Source organism: Saccostrea echinata, unplaced genomic scaffold (genome assembly GCF_033153115.1).
Source record: "Saccostrea echinata isolate AGI-Se365-2 ecotype Australia unplaced genomic scaffold, CSIRO_AGI_Sech_v1 ptg000022l, whole genome shotgun sequence".
Taxonomy (NCBI): Eukaryota; Metazoa; Mollusca; class Bivalvia; order Ostreida; family Ostreidae; genus Saccostrea; species Saccostrea echinata.
This window is the reverse complement of record NW_026889771.1, coordinates 18,806,539-18,833,204: the sequence shown is the minus strand read 5'-3', so window position 1 is coordinate 18,833,204 and position 26,666 is coordinate 18,806,539. Positions and strand designations below refer to the sequence as shown.

The 26,666-nt window shown below is 33.3% G+C and overlaps 1 protein-coding gene across 1 annotated transcript; it reads left to right on the top strand.

Annotated features, from left to right (window-relative positions):
• The first annotated feature begins 3,524 nt into the window (after nucleotides 1–3,524).
• On the top strand, nucleotides 3,525–23,536 carry LOC133191007 (uncharacterized). The gene is given in 35 exon segments (XM_061326672.1): nucleotides 3,525–3,601; nucleotides 3,752–3,904; nucleotides 5,391–5,478; nucleotides 5,625–6,014; nucleotides 6,265–6,325; nucleotides 6,368–6,434; nucleotides 6,720–6,791; nucleotides 6,906–7,081; nucleotides 7,326–7,713; nucleotides 7,966–8,194; nucleotides 8,749–8,877; nucleotides 8,967–9,097; nucleotides 9,220–9,351; nucleotides 10,420–10,503; nucleotides 11,381–11,491; nucleotides 11,586–11,673; nucleotides 11,994–12,103; nucleotides 12,521–12,562; nucleotides 13,432–13,515; nucleotides 14,117–14,188; nucleotides 15,661–15,746; nucleotides 15,827–15,966; nucleotides 16,586–16,684; nucleotides 16,820–16,881; nucleotides 17,097–17,218; nucleotides 17,599–17,633; nucleotides 17,774–17,789; nucleotides 18,740–18,794; nucleotides 19,689–19,748; nucleotides 21,025–21,132; nucleotides 21,550–21,611; nucleotides 21,832–21,952; nucleotides 22,444–22,508; nucleotides 23,055–23,135; nucleotides 23,353–23,536. Coding segments are annotated over 33 exon segments (3,687 nt in total). The 5' UTR covers nucleotides 3,525–3,601; nucleotides 3,752–3,904; nucleotides 5,391–5,405; the 3' UTR covers nucleotides 23,489–23,536.
• Nucleotides 23,537–26,666: the final 3,130 nt, after the last annotated feature.

The window sequence follows — 26,666 nt, the reverse complement described above, 5'->3', positions numbered from 1 at the left end:
ATAACCCAGTCACTGAACATCATAACCATGTCACTGAGGAACACACCCAGTCACAGAGAAACATAACCCAGTCACTGTTTAACATAACCCAGTCACTGTTTAACATAACCCAGTCACTGTTTAACATAACCCAGTCACTGAACAACATAACCCAGTCACTGTTTAACATAACCCAGTCACTGTTCAACATAACCCAGTCACTGTTTAACCTAACCCAGTCACTGTTTAACCTAACCCAGTCACTGTTTAACCTAACCCAGTCACTGTTCAACATAACCCAGTCACTGTTTAACCTAACCCAGTCACTGTTTAACCTAACCCAGTCACTGTTCAACATAACCCAGTCACTGTTCAACATAACCCAGTCACTGTTAACCTAACCCAGTCACTGTTCAACATAACCCAGTCACTGTTTAACCTAACCCAGTCACTGTTCAACATAACCCAGTCACTGTTTAACCTAACCCAGTCACTGTTTAACCTAACCCAGTCACTGTTTAACCTAACCCAGTCACTGTTCAACATAACCCAGTCACTGTTTAACCTAACCCAGTCACTGTTTAACCTAACCCAGTCACTGTTTAACCTAACCCAGTCACTGTTTAACATAACCCAGTCACTGAGGAACATAACACAGTCACTGAGGAACATAACCCAGTCACTGAACAACATAACCTAGTCACTGTTTAACATAACCCAGTCACTGTTCAGCATAACCCAGTCACTGAACAACATAACCCAGTCACCGAGGATCATAACCCAGTCACTGTTCAACATAACCCAGTCACTGAGGAACTTAACCCAGTCACTGTTCAACATAACCCAGTCACTGAACAACATAACCCAGTCACTGTTTAATATAACCCAGTCACTGAGGAACATAAACCAGTCACTGTTCAACATAACCCAGTCACTGTTTAACATAACCCAGTCACTGTTTAATATAACCAAGTCACTGAACAACATAACCCAGTCGCTGAACAACATAACCCAGTCACTGTTTAATATAACCCAGTCACTGTTTAACATAACCCAGTCACTGAGGAACATACCCCAGTCACTGTTCAACATAACCCAGTCACTGAACAACATAAGCCAGTCACTGTTTAACATAAGCCAGTCACTGTTTAACATAACCCAGTCACTGTTTAATATAACCCAGTCACTGTTTAACATAACCCAGTCACTGAGGAACATAACCCAGTCACTGTTCAACATAACCCAGTCACTGAACAACATAAGCCAGTCACTGTTTAACATAAGCCAGTCACTGTTTAACATAACCCAGTCACTGTTTAATATAACCAAGTCACTGAACAACATAACCCAGTCACTGAACAACATAACCCATCCACTGTTTAACATAACCCAGTCACTGTTTAACATAACCCAGTCACTGAGGAACATAACCCAGTCACTGTTTAACATAACCCAGTCACTGTTTAACATAACCCAGTCACTGTTCAACATAACCCAGTCACTGAACAACATAACCCAGTCACTGTTTAACATAACCCAGTCACTGTTCAACATAACCCAGTCACCGAGGATCATAACCCAGTCACTGTTCAACATAACCCAGTCACTGTTCAACATAACCCAGTCACTGTTTAACCTAACCCAGTCACTGTTTAACCTAACCCAGTCACTGTTTAACATAACCCAGTCACTGTGGAACATAACCCAGTCACTGAACAACATAACCCAGTCACCGAGGATCATAACCCAGTCACTGTTCAACCTAACCCAGTCACTGTTCAACATAACCCAGTCACTGTTTAACCTAACCCAGTCACTGTTTAACCTAACCCAGTCACTGTTTAACATAACCCAGTCACTGAGGAACATAACACAGTCACTGAGGAACATAACCCAGTCACTGAACAACATAAGCCAGTCACTGTTTAACATAACCCAGTCACTGTTCAACATAACCCAGTCACTGTTTAAAATAACCCAGTCACTGTTTAATATAACCAGGTCACTGAACAACATAACCCAGTCACTGAACAACATAACCCAGTCACTGTTTAACAGAGCCCAGTCACTGTTTAATATAACCCAGTCACTGTTCAACATAACCCAGACACATTTCAACATATCTCAGTCACTGAACAACATAACCCAGTCACTGAACAACATAACCTAGTCAATGTTTAACATAACCCAGTCACTGTTCAGCATAACCCAGTCACTGAACAACATAACCCAGTCACCGAGGATCATAACCCAGTCACTGTTCAACATAACCCAGTCACTGTTCAACATAACCCAGTCACTGTTTAACATAACCCAGTCACTGAAAAACATAACCCAGTCACTGTTTAACATAACCCAGTCACTGTTTAACATAACCCAGTCACTGTTTAACATAACCCAGTCACTGTTCAACATAACCCAGTCACTGAACAACATAACCCAGTCACTGTTTAACATAACCCAGTCACTGTTTAACATAACCAAGTAACTGTTCAACATAACTCAGTCACTGTTCAACATAACCCAGTCACCGAGGATCATAACCCAGTCACTGTTCAACATAACCCAGTCACTGTTCAACATAACCCAGTCACTGAACAACATAACCCAGTCACTGTTTAACATAACCCAGTCACTGTTTAACATAACCAAGTAACTGTTCAACATAACTCAGTCACTGTTCAACATAACCCAGTCACCGAGGATCATAACCCAGTCACTGTTCAACATAACCCAGTCACTGTTCAACATAACCCAGTCACTGAACAACATAACCCAGTCACTGTTTAACCTAACCCAGTCACTGTTTAACCTAACCCAGTCACTGAGGAACATAACCCAGTCACTGTTCAACATAACCCAGTCACTGAACAACATAAGCAAGTCACTGTTTAACATAAGCCAGTCACTGCTTAACATAACCCAGTCACTGTTTAATATAACCAAGTCACTGATCAACATAACCCAGTCACTGAACAACATAACCCAGTCACTGTTTAACATAACCCAGTCACAGTTTAACATAACCCAGTCACTGAGGAACATAACCCAGTCACTGTTTAACATAACCCAGTCACTGTTTAACATAACCCAGTCACTGTTCAACATAACCCAGTCACTGTTTAACATAACCCAGTCACTGTTTAACATAACCCAGTCACTGTTCAACATAACCTAGTCACTGTTCAACATAACCCAGTCACTGAACAACATAACCCAGTCACTGTTTAACATAACCCAGTCACAGTTTAACATAACCCAGTCACTGAGGAACATAACCCAGTCACTGTTTAACATAACCCAGTCACTGAGGAGCATAACCCAGTCACTGAACAACATAACCCAGTCACTGAACAACATAACCCAGTCACTGTTTAACATAACCCAGTCACTGTTTAACATAACCCAGTCACTGTTTAACATAACCCAGTCAATGAGGATCATAACCCAGTCCCTGTTTAACATAACCCAGTCACTGAACCTTTATCTCAGCTTAGCTCTTTTTTTTTTGTAGTCTGACCACGCATATAGAAGAAAGCGTAGATTGGTGCAGAACAGCAAAAAGAAAGCTTGTCCTGTTCGAATAAAAATTCGTCATTTTGTGAAGTTTTCAAGCTATTTGGTATGTATTAATTTGTATTATAGACTCACTAAAAATTGTATCAATAAATGTAATGTGTAAATATGTTCAGTGTTTATGTGTTGATGTAAGTTTTGCTGTATAATATTTTAAATGAATACAAGACACAATTTACTTTTATATAATTTAAAGCTTTCAAGTAAAGAAAACACACCTTATCATCAAAGGAAACTGGTTAAGAATCTTAAAGAAGACCTGAAAAATTCACAAGTAGAGAAAATTGAACATCGTTTTTATGTACAGTTTCCTGATGTAAAAGATCATAGAAACCATCTGAAAGGAGAGGTAAATAAAGACAATTATTAATGGTATTACTATTATTTATACTACACTGTCTTATGTCAAGACCTTAACTGATGCCTTACAATTAAACTACTTTTTATGGAATTAAAGATTATGGGGCATATTTTTAGCTCTACTGGTCAGGGACCAGAAGAGCTTATGCGATAGTAAGGTGTCCGTCGTCCGTCCGTCTGTCTGCCTGTCCGTAAACAATTTTTCAAAATGATACTCCTCCTACAGTTTTGGTCTGATTTCAATATAACTTGGCACACAACTACACTACACTAAGATACATAGTTTGAGTTTTTGATTTCGATGAACGATGTTGCCATGGTTACTAAAAATAGAAATTTCTGTGACATTCATTTAAAACACTACTCCTCCTACAGTTTTAGTCTGCTTTTAATATAATTTGGCATACAAGAAGACTATACTGAGATACATAATTTAATGCATCGGTTTTTGATTTCGATGAACAGTGTTGCCATTGTTGCTAAAAAAAGAAATTTCTGTGAAATCCCTTTAAAATGTTACTCCTCCTACAGTTTTAGTCTGATTTCAATCTAATTTGGCAAACAATTAGAATACACTACGATACATAATATGCATTTCAGTTTTTGATGTGGTTAATAAAAATAGAAATTTCTGTGAAATACTTTCAAAATGCTACTCCTACAGTTTTCGTTTGATTTCAATATAACTTGGCACAGAAGTAGACTACATTAAGATACATAATTCTATTTATTAATGCATGTTGCAAATCCAAGTGCTACTTTGTTATATGTACAGACCAGTAGAGCTACAGTCTCATCAGAGACTTCTGGTTATTTTAAATTTTATCCTTGCCAATAACTTTTCAACAATAATTGCTAGGGCTTTCATATTTCACATGTGTATTTCTTGGAACAAGTCCTTTCTTGGGGTTCAAACAAATTAGACATCTTGGGATTCGACATGCTTTCTGAAAAATATTTACCCATCTTTAATCATGTTCATAACTTTCGCACAGTTGATCCGGTCCTAGGACTTTCATATTTTACATATGTATTCCATGTGACCAGACCTTTCTTTTGGTACCAAATTTTTTTACATTCTCACCTTGACCTTGGAATTTTAGTCTACTTGTGAAAAACTTTAACCTTGACCATAACATATGAATTATTGGTGCTAGATCTTTCATATAGCATTTATCTTTTCCTTGCAGCGAAACATTTTTTTCTGATACCAATATTTTTTATCTGATGATTTTTACCTTGGAATTTTGACCTACTTTTGAAAAACTTTAACCTTGGCCAAAATTTTTGAATGGTTGCCTATTAATATATGGCATTGAATAATGAGGTGGTAGGTAATCTGTGAATGAATTATCAAAACCTTAATGAGCAAATTCATTTTTATTTAAAGATTTTACTTCTGATTTTTTTGAGTAAATTAAAGAAACTTTATGTATTGCATTAATACAGATTTTCCATTTATTCAATTCTATCAGAAATTGGTAGTTGAAATGGTGGAAGAGCAACGATCATTGCATAAAGGTGAAAGGTTCTACATCAGAATAAAAAAGGACCAGGAACCAGGTAAATTTACCGATGAAAATTTTGGAATGACAAATGTATTAGACAAATTCTTGAAGGAAATGCAATGGAAATAATTATTTATAATTTGAAATGATGATCTATACAATGTAAAGATGTTAATATATGTATTATATATATATGTCCAGATCATGATACTGATGTTCCTGATGAGAATGTGTTTCTTGATGAGGACTTCATGATAAGGAATGATCGACAAAACATGGCTGTCCATAAGTTTTTATATGTACATCAAACTCCATGGCAGAGACAGCTTTTAAAGAGGTACGGCAATGAGATTTGCCTACTGGATGCTACCTATCGTACCACCAAATATTCCCTGCCATTGTACTTCCTCTGTGTTCCAACAAATGTTAATTACATGACTGTTGCAACATTTATCCTGGAAACAGAGGACAGTTTTTCAATCCAGGAAGCACTATCTATCATCAAAGCCTGGAATCCAGATTGGGAGCCAGCATATTTCATGTGCGATTATGCTGAAGAGGAAATAAATTCAATTGAATCTGTGTTTCCAGGTTTGTTTATTCAAATCATTACCATTTTAACCAATGTGAATTCAATTTCCTATGTGATTAATGATAGATATATTTTATTTTCTCTAAGATAAAATCATACATATGATTGAAGTTTTAATATGATGTGTATATATTCAATAATGCAAACACACACATCCATTTAAAAAAAAATTTAAAACATTTTGTTATGAAAAAAAAACGTTGTCAAGTATGTTCTGAAGAAGTGAATAATTTAAATCTGATATTTTAGAAGCATTCGTATACTTGTGTGATTTCCATCGTGAGCAAGCATGGGAACGTTGGCTGAAAGCTTCCCATAATGATATTGGAAAGGATAAAGACGAAATTTGAAGTTTGCTGCGATCCATTGCAAAGTCAAAAACAAATGAAGAATTTGAAGTAGCAAAGTCCAAATTACAGGTAACTTTATTAAAAGACAGAAAGTGATTAAATAATTAAAGAAAGAAATTCAATAATTATATATAATTATGTAAATTTGGTATCTCTATATATTTCCTTTGTGTACATGTATACCAATAAACAATTGTTGTATACAGACAAACCTGAATATGGTACCAAGAATAATACTAGCAATGTTTAAACCCACTCCTATGATACTAGAGATTTTCAGATTAAAATGAACTTTCATTCACCGACATAGACCATTGACAAAAGAGCAGAATTATTTTGATAAATTTTGTACAGGAGAGTAAGTTTTGGGAGGACAACATCAGACTCAGAAGATGGTTTGAAGGCAGATGGCTGAACAAACACAAGGTTATAGACATTATAAACCTACTTATTTGTCTTCAATTACACGAGAATATTTTTTGTTTGTGTGCTTTTTACTCTAAATAATTCATGCAGCATAGTTAAATTTTTCATTTTTAGAGATGGGTTCAAGCATTTCGTCAGAAAAGGTTTTATACATCCGTAAATACCAACAATGGTGTAGAAAGACAGAATAAGTCTTTAAAATATGAGTATCTGGACACCAAAAAAGCAAAATCCCTCTGCCACCTTCTTACTGTGCTGTGGAATGATTTTTTTCCTGATACTTACCAAAGGTAGGTCATATTTTAGATGGGAAATATAGTGAGAGTCACCAATACTAAGGAAACTTATTGAAAAATATATTTTATTGTTTGAAATGCAAACTATGTAAACAAAAATTAAATTGGTGCAAACAATCTGTATGTACATTAAGCTTTGAATATCAATATCTGAATGAAGCTATGATGCTTATTAAAATAACTGTTAAACTAATTAACATGTACTTAAGAGCATTAACAATTTAGAATTTCATTTGAGGTATGTGAGACAAAATTTGACAGCAGCAGAAGAGGCAAAGATGTACAGTGCAAGTGTACCAGATTTTTTGAGAAACAGGCCAAAAAATGTGGTCAAACACTGTGTCAAAAGATGGGAGGAATCTGTCAATATACCAGCAGATGATATTGATCAGATAGGAGATGGCCATTTTCTTGTTAAAAGTCAAACAGCTGGAAGTTCACAGGTTTATAGCGTGAACTTCTTCTCAACAGAGTTCCCTGTACCATCATGTGACTGTGAAGACTGGGCAAGACATCATATGGTATGCAAGCATCTCTGCACAATATTTAGACATGTGAATGGCTGGCATTGGGAACAACTACCTGCAGAGTACAGGAACAATCCCTTCCTTACTCTTGATAAAGATGTTCTTTTGGAGTAAAACTCCTTCCCAGTTCAGGAAAACGAGGAGGGAATCAGTGGGTTAGACGACCAAACTAAAAAAGAAACTACCACCAAAGAACAGTCCCAAATTCATGAAATTAACTTGCCAAGTAAATCCAAACTCTCAAAACAACAGTGCAGCATAAATAGCTTCTGTCAGATTATCAAAGATTATGCATACAACTGCAAGGATAATGAAATTTTGCGAGTAGTTTGTCAAAATTTGCATCAAAAGGTAGAAATGCTGAAAAGAAATTTGTCTCAGAAAACTGACTCAGCAGACTTTATTTTGGATAACACAGAGAAAAAGATGACCCACATTGCAACAAAGCCATCAAACATAAGGCGGTTGTCTCTGTCAAAGAAGAAGAAAAAAGGGGTTGGAAGACATGGTATCTCAGCTGAAAAAATGAGGTATCATCATTCTTCAAAGGGTGTAGATGACCTCCTAACAGAAAGTAATGGTAGGTTAAAATATCAATAATGAGAAATCAATTTATTTTTTTTTTTTGGGGGGGGGGGTCTATATACATTACATTTTACTTGTTTGTATGTAATTTTGCACATGGGTAGCTGTTATGTACAGAAGATTTACTGAAGATTTACTGAACCAATATTAATAATTAACATAATTTATTTAAATTGTGAATAAGCTCAAATTATCCACAAGCAGTAAAACTTGGCATCAATGAACAACGATGGTTTCGATGTACTGTAAGTACTAGCCAAGCTTTTGTTTACATTTTCTGTAAATGTATGTAATTATATTTAGTTTCATTCTTCTGAATTATATAGAAGAAAGTGATGCAGTGAGGAAGTTATTACTATTGAAGATGATGATGAAAACATACATGTTCCAGGTACATTTAAATCAGACATTTTAAGTTGGAAAAAAATTCATTCTGATTTTAGCCAGAATTTACCATTCATGACAGACATTGTTTATAATCTTTCATTGGTCAAGTATATAATAAAAATATTATTCCAAGAATTATCAGTTGCATTGTACTCATTCTAGCTGTGAAAGGAATCTTGAAGAAAACATTGAATGAGTCTAACCAAAAAGAAAAAAAGAATGTTCAATTTCCTGGTTACATGCAGGAAGAGAGCAAAAGGGGAAAGATGTCTACAATGGACAAGAATCAAGGTAAATACATTTTGATAACAGTTTTGCAATGAGCATATTAAAGTGCAATGGTAATGAGTTACATATTATGAATTTTTTGATAATTGCAGCTTTGAAGGAGTTGAAGAAAGTTTGGAACGTGGAAAATGGTATCGGTTACATCTTTGGAAAAGTGTCAATTTTTTTTGTTACAGACCATGATTTAAGGTCTCTTCACGGCATAAACTGGTTGACAGATCAGGTGAGTATTTCTCTCTTGCATATAGTTATGATTTTCTGTGATCTGAGTAATATGAATTCTTACACAATTTTCTTTCAAATTTATATAAATAAGAGAATATTAACCAACAAATCTCATTGCAGGTTATTGATGCTTATTTGTCTTTGATTGTTCAAAAAGAAATTGAGAAAGGAAACAAAATTACCATGTATTCCTCACAGACGATGACCCAAATAATGAGCGGAACCTTCTCAGTGAAAAATTGCCGTAGGAAGGTAGTGATTAATAAGAACTTCAATTTGTAAAACCATGCAATATGTACATTTGATCTGTAAATTGTTTGAAATTACGATGTATTTAAAGTATTGAACTCCTGCACTTAACAGTTGAAACTCTATGGATATTCTGCAATAATTGGAGCTGTTTGTCAAAACCAACATTGGACACTTGTGGTACCTTTTTTTTCTCATTTTTCTAAAACATTTTTAAAACAATAGTTTAATTGAGAAAAAAACAGTAATTGAGATATAGCATTCCAAAACAAACATACTTTAAAGTTTTAGATATATTTTATTAGATAATAAATCCCGGAGAAGGTATTATCAATTATTTCAACCCAGTGTTGGAGAGTAGAATACAGATTGAAGAAATTAAAAGAAACTGGTGGTAAGGTGTCAGAATGAGCATGATTCCTTTATTGATTGTTTGGTGTTAGTAATAGACATGTACTGTATTTGGATATTCATCTTTTTATATTGATTATATGCATACATGCATGTATGTACATGAACTTATTGTATTTTATCTTGGAAAGTACATGTGACTCAGACATTACATACTATATGTGTATGCATGGTTTGAACATTCAAAGGCCAGTATAGGCACATAATATGAATCCCCACCCAATAAGTTTGTAAAGTAAAATGTTTTGTAAAAAATGGGGTATATAAATACATGTTCATTTATAATTCTGATCAGTTTAACAATGTATTTTTTTCTATTTTATCAAACAGGTCAATCAAAGCATAACATATACATATATCCATTACTTTGACAACTTTGTATGCATGCATGCATGGCTTTGATTCTGCATGAAATATGGTGCTGAGACTTCAAAATGGAATTATAAGCATGATGGTATACATGTGATTGTTACATTTAACAGAGATTCAAATTAAGGACTGCATGTGGAGTTAATCATTCTTTTATGACCAAGAATTTTTCATTGCTGTCCCAACTGAATTTTGAGGTCTTCTTTGATTTGCACAATTTGATATTAAAAATAAAAAAAAAAAATATTCTTCAGTTTCTACGTAAATGAGAGGATATTGGTGTACAATCAGTTGGAAATCAAAGACTGGATTGTACACACAGTGGATCATTCCAAACAGGAAGACAGCTACAACTGTGGAGTTTACTGCCTGATGGTGTGTTTTAATGTTCTGACTATAACTGAATGCATGAAGATAATGTTTTTATATTGATTCGTCAATGATAAATTAATAGTTTTAATCTTAATTTGTTTAATTTATTTTGAAAATGAACCTTTCCTAGTTGTCAATAACTTACTCGGCTTATAATTTAACTTCACAAGTATATATACTATGAAATAATTGATCCTTTTCAGTTTGCTGAAAGATATTTCAGTGAGGAACCAATCATGAACATTATTATAACAAAATCCGAACTACATTGTGCACGGGAAAAAATTGCATCAGCTCTGATGATGTTCAGTGGTAAGAATAGGACACCTACCATACAATTAGAAATTTTCAAGTGACACAAAGTTTAAATTAGCTATTTTTCAAAGAAAATTACTGATTAATACATGTAAGAAAGAGTATATGGACATATCCATCAATAATGAGATAAAAATTCCATTATATCATAAATCATATAATAGTTATCTATTTATTATGTACCAGTAAAAGAATATTGACATATAGTCAGTATAGACACCAAACTGAAAGAAATAATTAGGTAATATAATGGGTTTTTGAAAACATGCAGCAAAGAAAACTTGCAATGACAAGTTGTTTGGGCTTTTTTTTAACTTGATATGTATAAGTATGTAATATTATGATCATGTACAATTAAATTGTTACCTTTTCTTCCTTAATGAAAGAACTATAGTCTTGAACATTTTTTTTTCAAGGTTATCAAACAGATTCCTGTCCTTCTTGTGGATTTAGTACAAATCAGGAAAATTGGGTGTGTATATATGTGTGGTGAAATGAAATATTTTATTTGTTATGTAATGCCACTCATACTCATGAGCTTGTGCTTGAATATTTTTTTTTTTAGATTGCATGTGAAAAGTGTGCAAGAACATTCCACAGGACTGACGCCTGCATTGGATATGAGAATATGCCCAGAAAATCTCTGATTTGCAGGATGTGCTTAATTGAAAATCCAGTATGTATTCGGCATTTTTTAACTCATTAAAAACAAGTATTTAATGTCTTGTAATTAAAGGTTGTACTTTTATTTTCTAATATTAATTCAATAGCAGCCAGAAAAGAATTTGGAGATTTCTGACGACAGTCTGAAAGCTGGAGAACATAAATGTGTGCAGAACTTTAAGAGTGAAAACGCAGGTGTGTTATTAAAGGAAATCCTTTCTTTTCTATGTTAAATGTTCCTTCTGAATATAGCATGTTAGATACATTTGTTTGCTTCAAATGAAATATGGATGCTTCAAAGCAATTTTTGAAAGTATTTTTTTAGCTTCTTCCACATGAGACAGGTAGTTGAAATAATATTCCCTATGAACATTGCCATCTTTCCAAACTCAATAAATCGAGATTTTTAATTTGGCCTTGACCCACTTTGATGGGATGTTAATGTAGTTCTAAGAAATTTGAGACATAAGTTTTTGGATACTTGCTCTTATACTTATATAGTTTGCTTCCAACAGTTGAAAGCTTGTGGACAAAAAAGGCAGTTGGACACCTGTGTAGTAAAATAGGTCACTACAAACTGAGTGACAGATCTTTTCATTGTTTGAAAACAATGCTTCCAGATGAGGTATGAATTTTTCATGGCTTGTAACCAAATGCTTTTCTTTCTTTCTTGCCCTATCCCTACTCAGGAATTAACAGAAATGGGTAGGTAGTTAGGGAGGTTTTTTTAATGAAATTTTCAACAACAATGGTTAATTTCCAAAATTTCTTGTTATTATTATTGAGCATTTTCTCACAGACTTCTCTTTTTTTCTAAGGGAAAAAAACATTGGATGTCCATATTTCACTCAAAGATTAAAATGTATTTTTTTTGACCAAGGTTATTTTGTCAAGTTCAAGGTCACTGTTACACAATTGCAAATAGGCACAATAAAAAAAAACTGCAGCGGAAAAGGGGGGATGGTATTATTGTGAGCTTACTCATAGTACCTTTTGCTAATTAAAATAATAAGACATTAAATTTTCATTATTTTTTTTCCAGGTCATTGATGCATACATGTATCTGCTGTCTTCTTCTCATGAGGTATCTTGTTTATGTATATCTTTTTATATTCCAAGATTGAGATTGGGGGCATATTGTTTTTGTCATAGATATCTGAGTATCTGTCATTTTGTCCTGTTCAAAAACTTTTACCTAATGCTTTTATTGCTTTAAAACCAAAGAAGTTATAAATTTTATCCTCAACCCAACATGTTGTGCAATCCAGCTCTTTAACGTAGCACAAATATGATATATTTATATGGATATGATTTAATCATTGCTCTCTTTAATCATAAGACCTTGTTTATACTGGTATATTTATGTCATGGTGCCCATGCAGTTTTATGTAAATTCAGATGTTTGTTCCTTAATATGTAAAATGAATGCAGTGTGAAACAAAGAAATAATTGAATTATTAAGAGGGAACCCTTTGATTGACATTGAGAAATTCTTGTGATTATTCATTCAATATTGTTATAAAAAAGGCAGCTACACATGCATTAAAACTAATTCAAATTAGATATTATAAGGAAGTCACTGCATGGGATCAAGAATTTACTTCCTTAATCATAACAGAGATTCATACACTCATTACATTCAGATAAGGAGAATGATGCGGGATAAGTAATAAATTCTTTATTACTGACATTTCCCTATAAGCAAGTTCTTTATAACCAAGGTAAAAAAAATGCCATTATTTGGGATGTTTCTGCTGGGTTTAAGAAACGAGTTGAAGCCCTGTTAATATAAAACCCTTTCAATTCGTGCATTATGTTTATCACATAAATTAATGGCCCCTCTCAGAGCATTTGTGTTTATTAAATGCACATCCTTAATTACTGTAGAACATGACATATTTGACAGCAGATGATTGACTCACTTTTTTAATGCTTGATGTCTGTGTATTGTAGAAAAAGAGGGTATATCATGTCAAATGCACTATAATGACAGCAATATTTCAAGGGAATGAAGAGTTGCACGACTATCTTACAGAGGCAAGATAAAGATTTAAGTTATCGGATTATTAAATAAATGTTGCTTTAACAGAATTATTTGGTTATATTAATCATGGAAAGTAATCACTGTTAGAGTTTCTCTTTGGTGTATAAAGCATTTGTAGTAATTAAGATATTGAAATAAATCATAACAGATTATATTATTATACCCACTGCAAAGCTCACCGGGAGTGAAATACAGGAATATATTTTGTCCATCTTTCCATGCAATTACTATAGTGGATCATAATTATATAATAAATTATGGTGTGTCATGACCTTGACCAAAGTTCATTGGATGGGTTGAAGGTCACTGGCAGTGAAAGTTTAATACTCTTGTCCAGTCCTTTTTTATGACTTTTTTTATGGAGAAACATTGGATGCAGCTGTTCATTTTTTTTTAAGCGGAGAGAGGAATAATTTTGTTAGCTTCTCACAGTAGACTGAGTACATCTAGCTTTAAAGGAATTAGAGTTTTTTCATCTACCGTGGTTTGGCTGACATTGATATATCTATCTGTTTTAATTAGTTGATTATACATTTATGTGATGATCTATAAATATTGTATTGATAACATGCACTTATTTGTTTGGTATAATAGGTGCCCAAGTTGGATGAATTTGATATTATTTGTGGTGCACTCAATGAAGGTTCCTGTCATTGGACTCTCATTGTAAGCATTTAGTACCGTATTATGTCAGAATTGATGATTAGGAGCTTACCATACACATAATCATGACATTTTAAACAGTACCATATTGGTTTAAAAAAAATTGTATTTGTGTCATACATACTGTAATGATAGCATGTTTTTGTTTTTCTCTTTTTATCCCTTGGCACGAGTTGCATAAGAGATACACCTTTTAAAAATAATATTCTACTCTTGTATATCTGTTAGTTTTTGGATTCATCTGTGTACAAACTTGATTGCAAATGAAATTTGAAAAATACTATAGTTCTTAATCACCAAACTTTGCATAACTCAGTATGATTTGATACTTTTTAGCTCACCTGATTGAAGGCTTAAGTGAGCTTTTCTGATAAAAAAAATTTGTCTGTTGTCTGTCATTGTCTGCTTTGTTGTCATTACCTTTTCACAATTTCATTTTCTCCAGAACTACTGGGCCAATTTCAACCAAATTTGGTGCAGAGTAGCCTTGGGTAAATTGGGTTAAAGTTTGTTCAATGAAGGGTCAAGCCTTTCTCCAAGGGGAGATAATTATGATTTGGTGATAAATTAATGGCATTGTCAAAAAATCTTCTTCTCAAGAAGCAATGTGTTAGAAAATATGAATTTTTATGTGGAATCATCCTTAGGTAGTATAGAATCAACTTTGTTCAAATCATGACCCCCAGGGATAGGTTGGGGTCACAATGGGCAATCAAAGTTTTATGTTGGAATACATAGGAAAATCTTTAAAAATCTTTTTCTTAAGAACAGCAAAACCATGATTGGTCATATTTATTTGGAAGCATTCTCATTTCTTGTGGATTCAAATTTGTTCAAATCCCTCAGGATTAGAGGGGGGCCACAAAAGGGTATCAAAGTTTTACAAAGGGATATAAATGATATATCAATAAAAATTTTCTTCTCAATAACAGCAAGGATTAGTCATATTAATTCAGAAGCATCTTCACATATTCATGTAGTGTATAGGTTCAAGTGTGTTCAACTCATATGTCCGGGGTATGGCAAGGCCACAATAGAATATCAAACGTATAGGAAAAATCTTGAGAAATTGAAGAAATTTGGAAACATTCTATGATAGTGAAGATTCAAGTTTGTTTACCCCCCCCCCCCCCCCCCCCCGCCCTTTTATATTTAAACTTTTCAATACTGAACTGATTTCTGCTGTCTCCTAGCCAAAGTGTTCAGGTGAGCAATGTGGCCATGGGCCTCTCGTTTCTTTTTTTTTTTCTTCTTTAAAAATTACAAAAAGACGAGTTTTTCTTGCTTTGGAGTGATTCCTTAATAAGCAATATTCTAAAAAATTTTGCTGATGCAAAATAAAGGGATCGATGCTCCACTTTGCTGTGCTCATGTTAAAATTAATTTGTAAGGGGATTAAGCCATCTATAAAGAAGATGTATATCATGCAATAATTGTGGTATTATATTCATTTTACAAAAAAAAAAAAATTTCAGTATGTGGAACCCAAGAATAAATTGTTTTACATCAACCCACTAGGAGAATCATACCACAGGCTTGGACGTATTGAAGAGAAGTGGAAGTAAGTCTTTAAATTATACCTGTAAAATTTTAGATTGTAATTTTGTATTATCCACTATGTCCTTATTTTAATTATTTTAGAGAATTTTTATTTGGAAGAGAAAATTTGGGCATAGAGGAATCCACCACCGAGTGGTTTGTCCATACTAAAAAACATCCACGTCAGAGAGATTCTACATCCTGTGGAGTGATAGTATTGAAGGTAATAGCTATAATACTTTGTATTTAGCTAAGATAAGAAAGGTGCTTCTCAGGCAGGATAATAAGTTAATTAACCAGGCCCATTCCAGAGAAGTTATAATCCCAACTCGGACCAAACTCTTTTGGATGATGCATCTAAGGATTCTAATACACTGCACTACCAACCATTCTTTGGATGCCTCATTTACTGTATATTTTTTATATACAGGAAGAAGTAATCTGTTTTTGGAACTGGTCAATTCCCAGTATTTATAATATTAAACCCCTAAATGCTTTATGGACCAAAATTGCACATAGATGATGCATCAAGAGATGTAATACTGTTGCAAATAAAAATATATTTAAAATACTCTTGTGATGAAATTCATATGATGTTAAGGAAAGTGAGCTGTTATTTCAGACCCTTAAACCTATTCCTCTAAGAAATAACTTAAATTTGGAATCTTTCTTTGAAATGTGTATCATTTTTAAGAAATAACTAATTTGGAAAGTATCAGTATGATTGTGGGGCAACTTTTTACATGTGAAAGCAGAAGTTAAACCATTGTGCAAATCCAATAATGCAAAACATGCAGTGTTTCTACTTCTATTTACATTTCTTTTGAAATGAAAACAATTGTCTTCATTTATAATTTCTAGAGTGTTTGCTTCAAGACGAGGATTTGGATATTGATATCCAAAAGGGTGAAATGATGCGAGCGAGAAAAAACATTGGGCAACTCCTATTAAAAAACAGTGGTAATTGCTTAGGAATAAGATATCATACATATATCCATAAATGATAACCATATTATTCATTTTCTAATTAAATTCTAAAGGTACGTTTTTATTATTTTTTTTCATTACTTCATTTTCCTTCTTGTTGATCAACAGATGATTTGGATTGCTACTGCAGGCATTGTTTCACAAAAGCATCAATTACAAAGGGACCATTGGTAATATTTCTGAGTTACTTGTAATAAGTTAATTAAATTGCTGCTACATTTCCTGTATTTTACAAATTTTGCTACATGTACCGGTAGTTAACAATTTCTCCAATGTTGATATGTATTTGTTAAGCAGTATAATATCAAATGATTGTAGGATCATTATTACTCAAACATTTTAATTTCTAAAAAAAATAATTTCAGTGTTTTCTTTTTTAACCAAGATTCACTGTGAGCAATGTATTGAGCCAAAGTTTTTCCATAGAACCTGTGTATGTTACTTGCATTCAACTATAGACAGTGATCATATCCAAGAGGCCAAGGAGGTAAAAGAAAAACGTTTTTAGCTCACCTGAGCTGAAAGCTATAAGTGAGCTTCCTGATCACATTTTGTTGTTTTTTGACTTCTCCTCAATAACCACTTAGGCCAATGTTAACCAAACTTTCCACAAAGCATCCTTGGTTAAAGAGAAAGTTTGTTCAAAATGAAGGGCCACACCCTCTTTCAATGGAAGATGATTAAGAATTATTGAAAATTTATTGACATCTTTAAAAAAAATTCTTGAGAACCACTGAGGGCTAGAAAAAAGGAATCTTCAGTGAAAGCTTCATTATTATGTTGTGCACGTAGATTTAATGACCTCGGGGGATAGGGTTGGGCTACAATAACATGAAGTTCAACAAAATCTATTTTTATAATTGTTCAAATTATTTTCAGTCATGCAGCTTTATTATTTCATATTGTAAGTTACTTGGAAATGGTAAATTGGATCTGAAAGAGATATTCTTGAGAAAATGTTTTCTTTATATGTCACACATATATTTCTGTACTCAAATTCACAATATCTTTATTAACTTGACATGCTAAATGATTTCAGATCTCTGTAGAATATAATTTGAGGAAAGACCCCAAAAAGGTAAAAATATTTTAACAATTTTGGGTAAAATCACTTTTTTGTTTAACAGCTATTTTCTGTTGTCAATGTGATGTTAAACTAATTTATTCCTGTAGAACTTACATATGAATACCTAAGTGTGCATGTTCGTCTTTGTCATTAATTAATGAACAATTACAGTTGTCCCACAAAGCCAATATTCTTAAATTAAATAACGGTTTTATTGACAGTTATAAAATGGTCAGGTAATAATGAAGACCAGTACACAAAAAGTTCATCTTTGATCAATTACTTTTCAGAAAAGAAAGAGAACATCTTTCTTGTACTCAGATATTAGAGGAAGGTACACAAAAGTTGCAGCATGTGCATTGAAATAGAAAAGTTCTTAGTTAATAGACTTCTTTATAAGCAATTGCAATAAGTTCAGCAGTTTGAGTTACAGAGTAGTTGTAGCAAACAACCATTGCAAAGATTCCCTCATCCTTTTATGTTTATAAATGGGAATCTTTGAGATGTTCCAAGTTCAATCATTACATGTACATGAAAGTTTCATACTAAATATTATTGCATGTTATCAGTACTAACAATGATATTTAGTAAACATACAAGCATGTAACTTATAAAAAGCACCCTTTTTGGAATTTATTGAATTCAGCACCAGGCACAAAATTCAGTATGCTCATTAAATATATTTGTTGTGATTATATACAATGTATTTACTTTTTATTTTCATAAACCATTTTATGTAAACCTTATGTGTATGATTTATATTAATGATCGGTAATATGTTGTTTGTGTGTAGTGTATGTGTGTGTGTGTTTTTGGTTGATTTCACTCAATTAGCTTAATTTATTATTAGACACTGGTTAAATGTTAACTTGCATATACACAGAATTATTAGAAGCATGTGTACATACAGTTTTATTTTGTCATTTCATTTTTGTAGGTAAATATGTTTTTCTTTATTTTAGATATATGCCTTGTTCAAAGGTGAGGCATTTGGGAGAGAGTTCTACAGTTCTTACAGTAAGTATACACAGTTATAAGAGAAAGCAATTCCCTTTGATTATGTAGAGCTAGGTTTGATAATTTTTTTTAATTGATAAACAAATCTGTGTTTTAGGAGGGAAATGAGGTTTACCCATTATAATATCTTTCATCCAAATATTTTTTTTTCATCAAAAGCTGACAAATAGAAAACTGCCAAAAGTGTTTTCTTCAGACCTTTTAACAATATAAGCAGAGGGAAAAAAAGAATATTTGATCTTTGATATAAAAATGGCCTATGAACTTTTTAAGCAGAACTTTGGACTTATAGTCACAGACCAAAACATATACGAGTAAAAAGTTGTAGTAACTCAGGCAGTAATGAAAGATGCTGTCAACACATACTATCAGAAAACGGCCGGTTTTTCAGATTGCTTCTTTAGTTAAATTTTGTAAGTACCTCGATAACAGGCTAATGCAAAACTTCAAGAGAGATTAATCCCTTGCATATCTAATAAATGAAAATCCAGTGTATCGATGCAAGCAGATCCACTTTTTTTTTTTAGCAGATTATCAAAATTAATGAAACTTGAGATTGTTAAGACATTTTGACGATATGATCCATGTTCTGTAAGGTGATACCATATATATGACATATAATGCCATATTTACACATATATCTATATAAAAATTGCTACAGTTGTATATGTACATTTAGGAAATTATTGTGTTAACGAGTGTAGTGTAAATTTAAGAGCGCAGCGCTGTTTTTTTTTTTTTTTTTTTTTTTTTTTTTTTTTTACATCTAGTCATTTTATAATTTTACTGGACAACCCTTAATTGTATTTTGGTCATAGCGATATAGATGATACAAATGAAAATTCTTATTAAATGTACTAGTCATTAATTCATCATATTTTTTCCACTAAACAGAAGGCTTCAGAACAGATATCAGAATGCAATGCCTGGTTGCACAAGAGTGTAAAAGCTGAAGTGAGTATAATAATAATAATTAATATACATGCAATTCACACCTTTAGTATATAAATGCATTCCAATGTCTTTCTGGTTACTTTCAATGTCACCTGACCCATTAAATATTCCAATGAGCATTTCTGATGAAACAAATTCTTCTGGTGTCCATCATACTATCTTTAAACTATTTACATTATAAAAATAAAACATGATGTTTTAGGGTAACACATTAAATTGATATCCTGTGAAAACCATTGCTGACTGATGCAAAGCTGAGGTCATCAATGGTTTTCAAGGGATAACAATTTCACATGTTACCCTAAAAACGTATTATTAGCTCACCTGAGCTCAAGTGAGCTCTTCTGATCACCCGTTGTCCGTCTGTTGATTTTTCACATTTTCATCTTCTTCTCAAGAACCACTGGGCCAATTTTAACCAAAGCTGGTACAAAGCATCCTTTGGTGAAGGGGAAATTAAATGTTAAAATAAGGGGCAAACCCCCTTACAAGGGGAGATAATCAAGAAAAGGCAAAAATAGGGTGGGGTCATTAAAAAATCTTCTTAAGAACCACTGGGCCAGAAAAGCTTAAACTCATGTGGAAACATGCTGGAGTAGTGTAGATTCTAAATTGTTAAAATCATGAACCCCCTAGGATAGAGTGGAGCCACAATAGGAATCTAATTTTTACATTGAAATATATATGAAAAAATCCTTGGAGATCTCCTTTTCAAGAACCACTAAGCCAGATATGCTGAAATTTATGTGGAAGCATCCTGGAGTAGTGAAGATTACAAATTGTTAAAATCATACTCCTGGGGGGTAGGGTGAGCCACAATAGGTATAACATTGGGGAAAGTCTGGTGAAGAACAGCAGGGCCAAAGTTACTCAGGTGAGTGTTGTGGCCCATGGGCCTCTAATTTTTTATAATGTAAATAGTTTAAAGATAACATGATGGACACCAGGCAGTAATGGATTTCAAGGGATAACCTTAAAAATGTAAATATTTTCCTTTGTTATACCAAATCTATTTAGAATAAAGCATTTTAAAAAAAGAACCCACGGTAAACTGTATGGGCATACATTCTGCCCAATTTTGCACTGTTACCCGTCGTCATGCAATGTCTATCAATTGCTATGTAATGTTACGTGGAGGGCGTACTTTACACATGCGGTAGGGTAGCAGTACTTTTTAACAAATGTTTTTAAAACAATCAAATTTGACTTAACATAAAAGTATAACAATAAGGTTTGTCTATATTGTTCATGAAAAATTAACATTTTTTGTTTATAGACTGAACAGTCCATGAAACTGGTTAACATTTTGTGCGAATGGCCAAGGATGGATCTTCCCATAAACAAGGGAACAGGAAACATACAAGGCTACAATATAGCAACTCTGGTAATTTTTAGTATCTGTTGCATGCATGGTTATCTAACAGCCCTGGGTTCAGAATTTAATTCTGTCTTATTTATCACTCAATTTTACTGTTTATTTCACACAATCATATGGTGTGATCTGACTTTCTGATCAGTTTTCTGAATCCATATCAACACTTTCTGAAACTGACTCAATCTTCAGGTCAAGTTAGAGAAATTTATTAAGAATTGATGTTTAGATATATAAACAGCATGATATATATATATATATATATATATATATATATATATATATATAAGCTCAACAATGAAGATAAAAGTTAAAAAGGGGATAGTAAGGCTGCTCTAAGTGATTAGTAATAGTTCTATAACACTACCTGTTTATGGCAGAGAGATTTTCAGGAGAAAATTTCCTATAATTATTTAAAAATTTTAACAGTTTGCAAAAGACATCAAAACAAAGCTGAAAGAAATATTGGAATTAGAAGAGGGTGATAAGAGGTAAATAATAAACATTGAAAGCAGCCTATTTACTTTTAAATTGTCTTCATTAAATTTATGGGCAATAAAATGAGATTCCATTCATTGGAAATTAAAGAGATTTTATGGTATGTCTTTCATAGTTTAACACTGTTTCATGCACTTTGGTTTACAAGATGTACTGTAACAAGTGGTTAAAATTAAATTAACTTGATCGAGTGTTATAATATTCCTTTTACAGGTGTTATGAACCACACTGGAGACATCTGCGATGGATTGACAGGAATGACTTGACCGACCATAGTGTGATGAATAACTCTGTGAAAGGAATGGAAGAAAGAAATAAACTTTTTCATAAAGAGGTAACATCCATATGTACTCTCTGTAGATTTTAATGTATAAGCATACAATGTATTTTACAAGGCTAGTCCTGCATAATCTTGCTCATGTGCAGGTGTTGTTATGGATACTGATTTATAACATGATTGTTTTTCTTTTTTATTGAACAGAGTCTTTCTCTACTCATGATATATATATATATATATATATATATATATATATATATATATATATATATATATATATACAGTTGAACTTCGGTATCTCAAACACAGATATCTCGAATCTTATGGATATGTCGAAGTGATTTGGAAGTCCCAAGCACTTAATATTTTAAGTATTTTACCCCCAATATCTCGAACCCTCAGATATCTCGAAGTTTATTCTCGGTTCCATCGAGTTGGAGATAATGAGGTTTGACTGTATGTATTATATATGCATGTGGGTGTGTATGTGTGTGTGTGTGTTAGAGAAGGAAACAAGTTTATTTGCCTATTTTTTTCCCTTCCAATAGAGATGGGCTGAAATGAGTGCTCTTGTTTTAGAAGAATTTGGCTTGTTTAAACCAAAAACAATCATGTAAGTTTATACCTCAATTTAAATTGCTATTCTATATTATATAGCAATATAAACTTACCACGGAAGATGAATCTTAACCTGTCACCTTTAGAGCTTTGTGAATATTTAACTCTTGGAGTGATGTAAATTGTCATCAAGACTTCATATAAGTCCGACTAAGATTTATAAATAAATTTCTAGACATACATCATCAGTACATCTGCTTACTAAGGATTGATTTCAAGAGGTAGACATAATGTACCCATTAAAGAATATTGTATGTACTGTAAATAATTTTTTTTTGGTGATAACTTTATTTTTGCATATTAGCGAGACTGTTTGTAGGGGAAAATTTCATTCACACATAATATTCCTCTTATAAAGATTATATAGGGCAGATACCAAAAGTTGTGAAAATTTTGTTTTGCTTGTAAATATCAAATAAAAGAAGCACACATTTTGCACCAAGTTAATTCCACTCCCCCTTTTCAACAAATTAAAGACAACTAAGTCATGTTCAGCATTCTTCATTGTACTTTTTTAATAAAAAAAATTTGTCGATTTTAGTGGTCTCTTCAGTCCTCCAGGATATTACCTTAGTTTGAAAAACTGCAATAATGGAAAGCTTATGGCAACACTGGAAGATGAGTATGATATTTTTTTATTCATCCTTGTTGAAGAAAATGGAGAGGCATATTGTGTAATGTCAGTCAGGAGTTATTTTTGTAACTAAATTGTTAACGTTTAAAGTAAACCATATGTCTCTTCATATCCATAATTTAATCATAATTCACATCTGATTTTTTCTCGATTTGATTGATCTCCATAGAACACTTTATCCTTAATTATTTTCATTCTCTTTTAGGACAGGACAGAGATTGAATGAAGGAGTTAGATACTTTAAGGATGTATTGCTTGTAGAAGCAAGAATCATTATCACTTCTGTTGTCAAGAACATAACATATAGAGAAGCTGAAAAACTTTTCTATCCATTGAAATAACAAATTTATGTTTCGATTGATTGAGTTTGCAAATTTGTTATATTGGAATATTTCGATTGTGATAGCATTGCAAAAGATGTTCTACATCAATTGCTGTATGACATGTTGAACAATATTTGTTTGCAGATTCTTTACAGTTATAATATATCACCATCTGATGAAATATTGTTATAATGTAAAAATGGACTCTGTCAGGGCTGATCAATTGTACTTGGTTACTCTAGATGAACTCATAAACTCTAATAATTGTGATTTCATTCAAATCAAATCCACACCAGACCCAGACTATTTTATCATTAATTCCTACTAGAAACATTAGTTTAAATGTAGGAAGAATTTGATAAAATTTGATGTAATTTGACTTTGAAAACATCTATTAATGTTTTGTTTTTCTGACAAGTGAAATGAATTTCACATGCAGAATTCATACCATTGGATTTGGGTGTAATTTAAAAGGAACACTTGTGCAGCCATGCATTATTTCTTTAATAGTACCATGTAATACATTTGTATGGTCTTAATATTGTGTGGCCATTTTTTTCCCCTAGGATTAATTGATCTACGTTATTTTTATCTTTAAGTTCCTCAGTGACTAAACCCAATTTGTATAAAAATTGGGAGCAGAGCTCTAGAAAAGGCTTAACATTAGTTTATGTTCCAAATAATGATTGTGTCAAATAAATTATTTTCCTAATTACCACTTTTGTATATATGCCTTATATATGGAGACCAAATTACGCACATTAATTCATATTGAATGCTTGGGTTATGTTGTTCAGTGACTGGGTTATGTTGTTCAGTGACTGGGTTATGTTCCTCAGTGACTGGGTTATGTTAAACAGTGACTGGGTTATGTTTTGAGTGACTGGGTTATGCTGTTGAGAAACTGGGTTATGTTGTTCTGTGACTGGGTTATGTTGAACAGTGACTGGGTTATGTTAAACAGTGACTGGCTTATGTTAAACAGTGACTGGGTTATGTTGTTCAGTGACTGGGTTATATTAAACAGTGACTGGGTTATGTTCCTCAGTGACTGGGTTATGTTGAACAGTGACTGGGTTATGTTAAACAGTGACTGGGTTATGTTGTTCAGTGACTGGGTTATGTTGAACAGTGACTGGGTTATGTTAAACAGTGACTGGGTTTTGTTGTTCAGTGACTGGGTTATGTTAAACAGTGACTGGGTTATGTTAAACAGTGACTGGGTTATGTTCAGTGACTGGGTTATGTTGAACAGTGACTGGGTTATGTTAAACAGTGACTGGGTTATGTTAAACAGTGACTGGGTTATGTTGTTCAGTGACTGGGTTATGTTGTTCAGTGACTGGGTTATCTTGAACAGTGACTGGGTTATGTTAAACAGTGACTGGGTTTTGTTGTTCAGTGACTGGGTTATGTTGAACAGTGACTGGGTTATGTTAAACAGTGACTGGGTTTAGTTGTTCAGTGACTGGGTTATGTTGAACAGTGACTGGGTTATGTTAAACAGTGACTGGGTTATATTAAACAGTGACTGGGTTATGTTAAACAGTGACTGGGTTTTGTTGTTCAGTGAATGGGTTATGTTAAACAGTGACTGGGTTATATTAAACAGTGACTGGGTTATGTTAAACAGTGACTGGGTTTTGTTGTTCAGTGACTGGGTTATGTTAAACAGTGACTGGGTTATGTTAAACAGTGACTGGGTTATGTTCAGTGACTGGGTTATGTTGAACAGTGACTGGGTTATGTTAAACAGTGACTGGGTTATGTTCAGTGACTGGGTTATGTTGAACAGTGACTGGGTTATGTTAAACAGTGACTGGGTTATGTTAAACAGTGACTGGGTTTTGTTCAGTGACTGGGTTATGTTGAACAGTGACTGGGTTATGTTAAACAGTGACTGGGTTATGTTCCTCAGTGACTGGGTTATGTTGAACAGTGACTGGGTTATGTTAAACAGTGACTGGGTTATGTTAAACAGTGACTGGGTTATCTTGAACAGTGACTGGGTTATGTTAAACAGTGACTGGGTTATGTTGTTCAGTGACTGGGTTATGTTGAACAGTGACTGGGTTATGTTAAACAGTGACTGGGTTATGTTCCTCAGTGACTGGGTTATGTTGAACAGTGACTGGGTTATGTTGAACAGTGACTGGGTTATGTTGTTCAGTGACTGGGTTATGTTGAACAGTGACTGGGTTATGTTAAACAGTGACTGGGTTATGTTGTTCAGTGACTGGGTTATGTTAAACAGTGACTGGGTTATGTTGAACAGTGACTGGGTTATGTTGTTCAGTAACTGAATTATGTTGTTCAGTGACTGGGTTATGTTGTTCAGTGACTGGGTTATGTTGAACAGTGACTGGGTTATGTTCCTCAGTGTACAGTGACTGGGTTATGTTTCTCTCTGGGTTATGTTGTTGAGAGACTGGGTTATGTTGCTCGGTGACTGGGTAATGATTTTCAGTGACTGGGTTATGTTATTCAGGGACTGGGATTTGGTTCTCAGTAACTGGGTTATATTTTTCAGTGACTGGTTTATGCTGTTGAGAGACTGGGTTATTTTGAACTGTGACTGGGTTAGGTTTCCCAGTGACTGGGTTTTGTTGTACAGTGACTGGGTTATGTTGTTCAGTGACTGGGTTTTGTTAAACAGTGACTGGGTTTTGTTAAACAGTGACTGGGTTATGTTGTTTCATTTATTAATAAGCTCGCAATTGAGAACAAAAAAGAAAAAAAAAGAGAAAGAAAAGCTAGAACAGTGCAGTTTTGAGGGATTCACTTGTAACATATTGAAGTGATTGCCAAAAAAAATTAAAATATAACAACCTATTTTTGCCAGAAAGTTTTATAGTTAGTAAGTTTTTTATCATCTTTTACAGTGTATTTCAAAGCTGTAAAATAGGATTTAAATAAATTTAGAAAACCATGAATATCTACTAAATTATGTGTGTTCATTATCTCACAGTTGAACAGTGAATTGGTTATGATTGATATGTTGAACAGTGACTAGGTTAGGTTTTCCAGTGACTGAGTAAAGTTTCACAGTGACTAGGTTATGTTGTTCAAAGACTAGATTATATTGGTTTGTAACTGGGAAATTTTTTTCTGTGACCTAATGGCTATAAACCAGGGTCATATTTCTTGTAAAACTGCAAGTCAACAAGTTAGGGATTTTTTTTTCACTGTACGTGAT